We start from the raw sequence: 10981 nt of genomic DNA on the forward strand, positions 1-10981 counted from the left end.
GTGGACCCCACAGGGCCACACATGATGATAACGTTAGCCAATGTCGCCGTTACTTAGGCTATGCCACGTCGGCCTGACTGGCGGGCCCTATTTATCATAAACTCACTTAACTGAGCAAGATCCGTCGATCAGTGTTTTTTGCAAAAAGATTACCGTAGACATAATGTTTTTTGCAAAAAAAAATATTGTAATGTTTTTCGCAAATCTAGCCTTCAAAATGGTGGTTTTGTGCAATTTACTCCCCACATCATGACACAAGACCCCAACACACTACCCCTACAACCTGTCGGCATATGCAACTCATCCTAACAAAACTGCCCCCACAAAATAAGTTGAAAGAAAGACATCATCAAGCAACCACGACCTTCCCTATAGCGCCAACATATACAGGATGAAACTTAATAATTGTGTCCAAAGTTTGTCCATGTGTTTGCATGTTTATTTTTAAGACCTAGACAGTTTTTGGAGTCTGTATACAATGGGTATTTAGCTTACTCTAAACTACACTGCTTTGCATTATAAATGCCAACAGTTCCCATCAGCCAAAATCACCCTGGACCAAACAAAGAATCAACAACGACAACTCAACCAAATTTCAGTGATAGGTCCAAAATCTTCAAACTCATCTCTCGTGGATGAGAGGAGAGCCCATTTCACAGTTGAAATACTAGTCCAAATAGATAGTAGAAAGCATAAGACATAGGTAGCAGAACATAATCATTTTAATTCAGATGCATTCCCTTCTGTTCTTAACATCAACTTGCCTCAAACTTGTGTGGGACAACTCGAGCATTTTGTTTCTCATAAGACTACATTCAAGTGACAAATCAACACTCAAAAGAAGAAGAAATGGAATACAATACCCAAGGGGATTCAGAAACATTGTATAAACAACAACAACAACAACAACAGTAATTTACAGTTCCATTGATAACACAAGCAGGAAAGCAACGTTATGGGGGGCAAATGGAATCTGATCTGTAACCTCCAGAGCGCCTAATAAGTGAAGATACCATTAATATGCAAAGAATGGGTACATACTCTAATCTATTGAGATGTTATGGAAGACCAGACAAATGATATGGAACAACAACCAGTAAACTTTTACTATTCATCTGGGGGCAATATCTGTATCTGTACAGGAACAAGTTCCGTTATTCTTTTGTCACATAGACATCTATGAAGCACGCCTCTGTCGCTGGCAGACTTCCCAGCGAAGCCCTGCGTCACTAATCGCCACGTTAGTGACAAGATATGAGTAGCCATGGCTGAGCAAGCATGATAAAAATGCAAGCAGAAGCCTTTGGTCATGAGAAAATAACAGATGATGGTTGCTTGAAGCTAGAGCTGGAAGTGCCTGCTTTGTTTGGTGATGTTATCATCTTATCCTTGGAGATGGCATTGCCAGCTGCCAGCTCAGAAGAATTTGGCCGCTGGCTGTTTCCACTGTGTTGTGGCCTGGCCCAGATTTTGATTAGCCCCTCACGGCATATGGTGACGATCGATTCACTGGTGAATTCTAGGCCAGAAAGGGGATCAGCATGTACTCTGTGTGCAACGAGGGGTGAGAGCTTTGGTACGTCTCGCATCCGTGGAGACGGCTGAAGAACACCAGTAGGAGGAGGACATGCACTGTCCCAGTGTGCAGAAGGGCTTCCACTGCTAAATGTTGGGGAGCCGCTGGAAGGATGTCGAAGTGGCACAGCAATCTCATCCATTGCCAAATCCCAGAGAAGAAGTTGGGTATCCTAAGTGCATGCAAAGGTAAATACATTATTTCCAGTACTAACCCAGTACGAAAAGCAATGCTAAATGGTAGCTGAAGCATAGACCACATGACAGTAGCACATCCTATGCCCAAGATAAAATCATGGAACCTCAAGTTGTAATACTTGGTCGAGAGTATATATATTCAATGCCAGAGCTTAAGAATAAATACACAAAACAGATAGAAACCTATTTCGAATTCAAGATACATGAAATACAATGGAACTTATTTGTGATACCCAGTCCCTCATGAACAAGTGGTAAGTGGCACAGAGTGTAGCACAACTTTTTAAGCAAAAAAAAGCTAGTGAGACACATGAATCATGATTCATCAACTCGGTAAGAATACTAATGAACAAGAAGCAAGCATGCTCATTTTTCACAACTGCAAGTCACCTAAGCAACCCAACAAGTAACCAATACAAAATTCAGATATCACTAGCATTTAAATCCTTGTCGCTATAACAAGTATACAAGGAAACAAACAGATTATTCTATGATGTATCATTATGATTTCCGTTAGAATAAAAACCATAAAAGTTACAAATTAGGCCCAGATTAACAAATTCATTCATTCATATAAATTTACTGGTACCTGGCCAACAGAACCAAAGCGATACATGACATTTTCTCCTGCGTCATCAGAACTTGGAGGGGACCAATACGAATCAAAGGCAACTGAGCTAACCTGCAACAGAAAAGGAGATCTGCATGAAAATTGGAAGTTCCGATAAAAGCATCAATATGCTGCACAAAGACAACTGTAATGATAGTAGCACCCATGATGTATGCCCCTCGCCCCACGCAACCATCTTTCTGTCATCCATGCTCCATACTTGCACAAGATCATCTTCCCCGCCTGATAATATATATTTTCCATCCGCACTGTAACAGGAGAGCACAAACAAGCCAAATTATTAACATCTTCAAGGGCATGCTGTTATACAATTATATGGTAAAAACGTTAGCTTCACAAATCACAACTGTTGTGAAATGGCACAAATAAATCCAATTACATCAGGACAATTGTACAAGCAAGACTAGCTATATTGTGACTACATGCAAAGTTGGATGCAAGTATACATCACTACTTAGAATGTTACACGATATTCATCAAACTTCCTGTGAAACCGAATAAGAAAATAAGCCAATAACATCAGGACAGATAAGGCCAAGAGAGCCTCAAGTACAAATATGAAATTTTGATACAATGTTGTATCAGACGATGATAGCTTTAAAGTTTGATTCCATGACATCTCAAAAGCTGGGATTCCAGACGCTTGCCATAACAAGGTAGTCAATTCATGTACAAAAGCATAAGCAGAAGTGCCAAGTCAACACAACTTTCAATAAGCAGGTGGACAATAACGAACTTCTATTTTATACAGTATATACCATCAATAATGACAGCAATTTGCTAGCAACCAAATCAGGCAAACTTTCAGTATAAGATCTTTCAACCTTCAACCATGTGCTGTGTTTCCAAGAACTTGCCGTGCCCCAATTTATCGCTAGCAGAAATCATGGCTAATTGAACAAAATGTGCCATTATCAATCCATGTCCCTTCAGCTTCTTATAGTGAATTAAAAACCTTACTTGGTAGCCTGCAATTGCGAGTTCTTATCGAGCAACTAACAAACATCATCTCTAGATGCAGACACATTGCGTTCTATATGATGAATGATTGAAGTTTAAGATATAATCAAGAAAATGACAAGCATGCTGCACCAAGTCACCGACTATGTTTCTGCTAAATCCGCCGGCTCGGCCCGTTTTTGGGGCCGGCGATCCCAGGCCGAACCCAGCGCACTGGGGAGCACTTGGGGGCTCCGGCGGAAGGGAAAAGAGCGTCTGGGCCACCACTGTCAGGCGAAAACGCACCTTTGCACGTCAGATCCCCCCCCCCTCCCGCGTGTGCACGCCCTCCCGCCGCCTTGCCGATCCCGGCGCCAACCACCCCCCACCACTGCTAGATAGACCATTCCCCCCGCCGAAAAAGAGAGAGGGTTCCGTCGCGGCATCCTCACCCCGTTCTTGGGCGAGTTTTCCGGCCGCGCAGGGCAGGATACGGGCGGCTGCGCGCCTACCACACCCGCCAGGTGTTCGGCGATTTGTCTGCTCGGCCATGGACTCGGACGCACTCGCGGCACTGCTGGAGGAGGAAGACGATGCCGACGCCTAGGACGAAGAGCATCTCATGGTCGTCGCCGCCCTAGCCAGCCTGCTCGCGAGCAATGCAAAGCCGCGGCGAGGTGGCTCGGCGCCGGGCCGAATGAAGGCGAAGCAGAGGCATCGACTGGAAGGCTATTGCTTGCTCTACTCCGACTACTTCGCCGACGCTCCATTGCACGGCGACAAAGTATTTCGGCGCCGTTATCGGATGAGCCAAAAGCTCTTCCTCAGGATTGTGAATTCCACCGGAGAGTTCGACAACTACTTCAAGTGCAAGAAGGATTGCACCGGCACACTTGGATTCACCTCACTCCAGAAGTGCACGACAGCTACGAGGATGCTTGCATACGGAGCTCCCGGTGATTCATTCGAAGACTATGGACGCATGGCCGAGTCCACGACCATTGAGTGTTTCTACAAGTTCTGCAGGGCAGTGGTGGCAGTGTTTGGACCGCAACACTTGCGATCACCCAATGCTGAAGACACTGCTCGGATCCTAGCACAGAATGCAGCAAGAGGATTTCCTGGGATGCTTGGAAGCATCGACTACATGCATTGGAAATGGAAAAACTGTCCATTTGCTTGGCAGGGGATGTACAAAGGCGCCAAAGGCGGTCGCAGTGTGGTACTTGAGGCAGTGGCCACACACGACCTCTGGATTTGGCACTCCTTTGGTATGCCAGGAACTCACAATGACATCAACGTACTGCAGTACTCCCCTGTCTTTGCCAAGCTTATTGAAGGTCATTCTCCTCCGGTGAACTTCGAGGTCAATGGGCGACAGTACAACAAGGGATACTACCTAGTAGATGGCATCTATCCGAGATGGTCCACATTTGTGAAGACTATCTCAAACCTTGTGGCAAGAGGCAAGTATTCCCACTTTGCGAAGGTTCAGGAGGCTTGCAGGAAGGATGTCGAGCAGGCATTTGGTGTGCTCCAATCTCGATTTGCTGTTGTCCGGTACCCCACTCAAACCTGGTCGAAAGATCAAATGTGGGAGATCATGACTTGCTCTGTCATCTTGCACAACATGATCATTGAGAGAGCCAGTGTTTAACACTGAACCATATTACATGCAGGGTCCTCTTGCCCAAGTTGATCACCACCTACTGGCAACCTGGACGGCCTTCCTCAATATGCGTCAGGAGATCCAAGACCCACTAGTGCATCAACAACTGCAGCAGGATCTGGTGGAGCACCTATGGAGGCTCAAGGGCAACGCCTAGCTCGACGTGTGATGAAATATGAGTTTTTATTTGTTGAACTATATAATTTGTATTGAACTATTTGTTGTTTAACTATTTGTTGAACTATTTGATTTCTATTAATTTTCTGTGATGAACTATGTGATAAAAAATAGCTTCTGTTGAATTTGCGCCGAAGCACGGCGAATATGGGCCGATTTGTGCCGATAGCAGGCCAATTTTGCGCCGAAAGTGGGCAACTTTGCGCCAAAATTGGGCCAATATCGGCGCCTGGGGGCGGCGGCTGGGAACTCAATCGCCCCCAAGCCGATTTTAGCGCCGGTTCACCCCGAGGCAGCGATATTTCAAGCCCCCGGGGGGGGGGGGGGGGGGGCGAACGGCTGGAGATGCTCTTAGCTACTGCTCTTGCACCGTTTCATATGTAAAATTGGCCACTTCTTATGAAGATCTAAAAAGTTAATTTACAAATGGTGTTATGTGATTCACAGATGAAACAAGATTACAAGAGGTAAGCTCATATACAATCCTAGAATAATCAGTCAATAGCAGAACTGATGCAACTGCGCAAAAAGATAGGGAAATATGAGTTTCTGTTTTTGTGAACATCATATCTGAACTACTAGTTAGTAAAAGGTAGGTGCAGGCATGCCACAAAATTGGCACCAAATACCAGAGTAACAGTAAATGCAATTGGCAGTTTACCTCCATGAGCAACACAAAAGAGCACCATAGTAACTTTTCCCACCAAATATTAGTTGTTCTTTCGCGAAGTCAAATACTCTTAAATAACCTGCATATAATCGAACAACTTAAGTACAATGTGTCACCAATAGGAAACCTTTATCACATGTCGATTCTCGTTCTTGGCTAGACAAAATTACCATCTCGCCCAACAGTTGCCATGTAAGCTCCATCCGGCGAAAATGAAATGGCATTGATTGCACCTTGACAGATGTGCCATCTTGCAGTAGGATTGCTCTGCAGCATTATTTACATCCCATAATCAATGATAGCAGCTACAAATTTAAATTCATCATGTTCAGGAATTTCTTGAGTTTCCTTGAATTAATGTTTTACAGCATTAAAAGAACATAGCAAAAAATAGTAACTTCCAGGTTCTTAGTACTGGTTCCAGTATGGTCTGCTGGTAAAGTGATGCTACTTGAGAACTTGGCATTTCCTAATATGATTGAAATAAAAACCAAGTGACAGGTAAACACCACTGCACTAAATCCAATGCAAGGTTGACCCAGCATAAACAGTCTGCTCTATGTCAACTAGCAAGTGTGAGGACAGTTCGACCACATGAAGCTTGTGTTGAACACGTCAACTACTAAGTGAGAACACGAGAATGAGCTTGTGGAAAATTAATTTTCTGCCATCTTCAACAACTGGGGCATATATGATCCGTAATCCCAGGATACTGGTCTATCTTCACAATTTACATAGAAATGGAGACTACTGCACTATGTATGGTCTCACATATTTACCAAGTTCGTGACACATAATTTCAACCATGAGATAGCAAAGAAAATAAACATGCGATCAACTTAATTGTAGGAAAGTAAATGTGGTGTTCCACTTCCCTAGAGGAACTTCTCTAATTATAAGAAAGTAAATGTGGTGTTCTCTTCCCTAGAGGAACTTCTCTAATTATACGAAAGTAAATGTGGTATTCCTCTTCCCTAGAAGAACTGTTCTTGTCATCGAAGAACTCATGTAAAAAGGGAAAACGGTACCATCCTTGTTCCCAATACAAGTTAAATTGTCATACACTTCACCCAGATGAATTAAACCAGAGTAATTTGAGGGTTATTGTGTCGCATGGGTGGGGCAAGCCTCATGACTCCCATACTTTGTTGCAGACATTCTTTTCCGGCATGTTATAATATCAAGTTTACATTGTTGCAGATGTTACACAAGATAATGTAGCAATTAAGTCTATTTTTGCATGCAAAGGCTATTTCAATATTTAGTTTGTGTTGTTGTAAATGTTATCTCAAATGCCGCGACAGCTGACTTAAGGTTTTTGCATACATGTTATTTTGGAGTGTTTCAATAAAGCATCAAAAGACGTTGGAATGTTCAAATTATGTGAGTTTTAGAGATGTTGGATACGATATTCCACAAAATGCTTTCATGTGCAATAAAACAAGATTTGACAAATATTTGCAAGGGCCTATGCACACTCTATTTGTGTTCAGCATCCCTGACACAGACTTACAACATCTGATGCTGAAAATGCTACCATTAGTTTTTAAAAATGCTACAATACATTTAAAATGACTGATGGATCATTCTACCTTTTAAGGGATGTTACAAAGTGATAAACAACTAGAGATCATAAAATCCAATAGTGAACTAAAAAATGATTATAAAACTGATATTACAAGCATATACATCATGGATATCGAACCCAACAAACTATTGTGTTAGTAGTCCAGCTACTGCATGTTAGGCATCGGTTTTCACAGATGCACAGGTGGTAATTATTTCCTTCAAAAAGTTTCCAGAACAAGTACCTCTCTATTACCAAATGTTTAAACATGACAGCATAAATGACCATGCCTGTACACATTTTCAAGTGAAGAAAAAAATCAAATGCCATAACTATTTAAACAGAAATCAAGTGCCCTAAGATACCTTATTGGACTTTGCATGTGAAATCATCAGCTGATTTTGATCCCTTACAGTTGGAAATGCCCAGTCAGCACTTCCATCCTTGGACTGGACATAGAAAATAATTGGTTTAGATTTGGCATAATGGAGTATGATTACTTTGTAACAAAATTCGATGACAGTAGGCACTCACTTTGTCATACACATACAGATTCCCATCAGCATTGCTGACAACAAAAATGCCTTCACGCTCTGGAACCCATGCAACACAAGTACAGCGGCTGCAATAACGGCATCTAGTAAAGTCAAACTTGAACTAGTTGCAAATATTCAAGTTTTTTCAACCAGTATTTACATGTATATAGATAGTCCCACAACCTATGTGTAAATATTCGCTTTAGATGCTGACTAGCCAAGGGATGTATATCACCTCAGCTATTCATACCAGTCCCCCACCCCCGCCACACACACACAAGATGCTTACACTAAACACTCCTCGCACACTCCATAAAGAAGAGAGGAACAGGACAACTATCGGACCCACCATGGTAGGGTGGCATTAAGGGATATTCAGAACAGGGGAATGTCGACATCTCTCACATGCCAATTTGAATCAGGCAGCATGAAAAGACATGCAATACAAAGCATGTTGCCAGGCATAAAGGAAAACAAATGTTTGCTACTATCGACTGAGCACCATCAAAATGAGGAGCTCAAATGAAGTTTTCGGCCCTAGTCCTTATCCATTAATAATAGCAACAGTTTCCTATAAGTTACAACTTCTAATAATGCACAAAAGGAAACTCTGAGTCAGACCATCTTTCATAGTTATCCTAAAACAACAGTGTGTTCAGGATGTGGCATAAAACAAAAATATGAAGAAAAAGTTTGTTACTTGTAAGGTAATTCTCATACAAATTTATCACTTCCATTATTATTTTAAAGGAAGCAAACATGCCTGTTGGCAGTTCCATCTTTGTCTTTATTGATAAAATGCTGAGACATAACAGGCTTCTTTCCAGGATCTTGCAACTGTTGCCTCAATGACATTGAATAGACTGCACAATGGACACATATAACTCGTCTCGGTCTCAGAACAGAGTTCAATTCTAAGAACAAAGCATTCCAAAAAGAAAGCACTCACCATCTCCCGACCATAATCCAACAATCACGTCATGCCCATCTTTGGCCTCCGAGTCAAATGCATGACAAACTGGGTTTGAGTTGCTGAAGTGGATGGACTTTACTGGATCCTGGTGCAATTAACAACTTGATCAGAGAAACGCAAGGCTGCATATTTGTAAGTAAAACTTTGGCATGCATTGGACAAGGGAACTAATACTTTGTCATGTGAGTTGAGATCACTAATGAACAGTGTATCTGCGGTATTGAAGATGATGTATGTTCCCTTGCCATCGTAATTCGCCACGGCTTGAGATCCACCAACGCCCGTTGACATACCAACGCCGCCACCCACACGGCTGCTCCCTGAAACAGCCCTGCTGACACCATTGCTGCCTGCAAAGCTAAGTGTCCGGCTCCCATTCCCGGTACCAAGCAGTCTTGCAGCTGCAGATCGCATGCCACTGCCGGAACTTGGTGTTGATGGTGTAGAGCCCTGCCCCATGGGCTTCTCCTTCAAATATGCCACTGTCATCTGCCATCGTCAAAAGATATTGATGTAAACTTAACTTCTCATAATATACAAGAATATAAATCGCAATGAAGTCGATCATCACGAAGCAAGCAAATAACTAAAACAATCGCTTATACAGTTAGAATCCCAAACGAGAAACCCCACTAAATTCATCACACTGCGAGGTTCCATAAATGGTCACCGGTTAATACTTGCAACCGAGGACGCCGGTCTTACCAGAAGCACAGTAACCTGACCAAAAATGCCACGATCCAAAACTTACCCGAAACCCTAACTAAAACCAAATAAAACCCAACCAGATACGCGAAAAGAGACACGCCTGAATCCGGCACCTGATCAGGTCAACACCCAACGCCACAGCTCAATTCCCCATCCCATCCGAGCGACCCATCGAGATCCCAATCCCCGTCCCAACCCGCGCGCTAACCGCAAACCCCGGGACGTGATCGCCGGTACCGCGGAGTCGCGGCCCTTCATACCTCGGAGACAGTCTTGCCACCAGAGCTGTGGTTGTAGTGCAGCACGGAGGGGGAGTGGGTCTTCTCGTACTGCAGCTTATGCCGGCCCTCGGGAGTCTTGAAGTAAGTCTTGAGTCCAGGCGCGCCCCCGGCTGCACCGCCCCCGCCAGCCGACGACGACGTCGCCATACCCACGGGCCGGCACCAGCGAGACCGCTGGCGGGTCACAGGAAGCCCCCACCTCCGCGATCGCCTCCGAAATGCTTACGCCCGCGCAGCCATCTCACGCCCCCGCCGCCGTGACTCGCCGCCGTGCTAGGAGGCGAGTGAGGGTTAGGGTTTTGGGGATGGTCAGATTGGGATCGATGCGACGGGGAGGCTGTTCGATTTGGGATGAGGGAGGACGGTGGGGAGACTGGAGAAACAGAGACCTGGTGCTGGTGGTAGGAGGAAGGGAACGGAAATGACTCACCTTTTTCTTCTGCTTTGTTCACTCCTCTGAATAACTCTTTTCGGTGCAAGGACTATGGATCCAATTGCAACTATACGAACTAGGACAACCGCCACTTGCTGCGGCAATTGCCTGCAAATTGATTTAGTAGACATGAATTACGGATTAATAATATAAGAACTGAAACTGAACATATATATTAATCACGACAAGGCGACCACATCTTGCCCATATCGTTCGCCGTCATTGACGTACTCAACACCCGAAAGAACTCCTTCGCGTGCGGCCGCTGCAACGCGCGAATCAATCCACCGCGGAGTTGCTAGTCACTTTCCCAAATCGCCGCTCCGACAGGATTCTGCAGGCCCACCACGTCTGACTTCTGAGCACGTATACATGCAAACGCTAGTTAAGGAAATTGGGCCCACCCAAAACAACCACTAATCGCCCCCCCCCCCCGATTTTCAGGGGGGGCACGCTAATTAATCCTCCTAATCCTCCGACGTAGTTGCTACACACTTTCCATATTGGTGCTGTCGAAAGTGGCCGCTCCGACGCGCGCGCGGAATAGCCACGCCCCTCAACACCATGGTGCAGCAGGCCGTTCTGCACGGGGGCTTGCAGCGCCTCACCACCAGGCACACGGCG

At 44.4% G+C, this 10981-nt stretch overlaps 1 protein-coding gene across 1 annotated transcript; it reads right to left on the reverse strand.

The window, feature by feature from the left end:
* Positions 1-981: 981 nt before the first annotated feature.
* LOC125550817 (WD repeat-containing protein 20-like) lies at positions 982-10374 on the reverse strand. The gene is made up of 11 exons (XM_048713914.1): positions 9904-10374; positions 9110-9424; positions 8912-9020; positions 8726-8825; positions 7961-8048; positions 7792-7875; positions 6030-6126; positions 5851-5938; positions 2547-2652; positions 2363-2455; positions 982-1748 (listed from the first exon to the last, which is right to left on the reverse strand). The coding sequence occupies exons 1-11, from the start codon at positions 10069-10071 to the stop codon at positions 1308-1310; spliced, it is 1689 nt and encodes a 562-aa protein (XP_048569871.1). The 5' UTR covers positions 10072-10374; the 3' UTR covers positions 982-1307.
* Positions 10375-10981: the final 607 nt, after the last annotated feature.

The sequence above is a fragment of the Triticum urartu genome, chromosome 4 (assembly GCF_003073215.2).
Source record: "Triticum urartu cultivar G1812 chromosome 4, Tu2.1, whole genome shotgun sequence".
Taxonomy (NCBI): domain Eukaryota; kingdom Viridiplantae; phylum Streptophyta; class Magnoliopsida; order Poales; family Poaceae; genus Triticum; species Triticum urartu.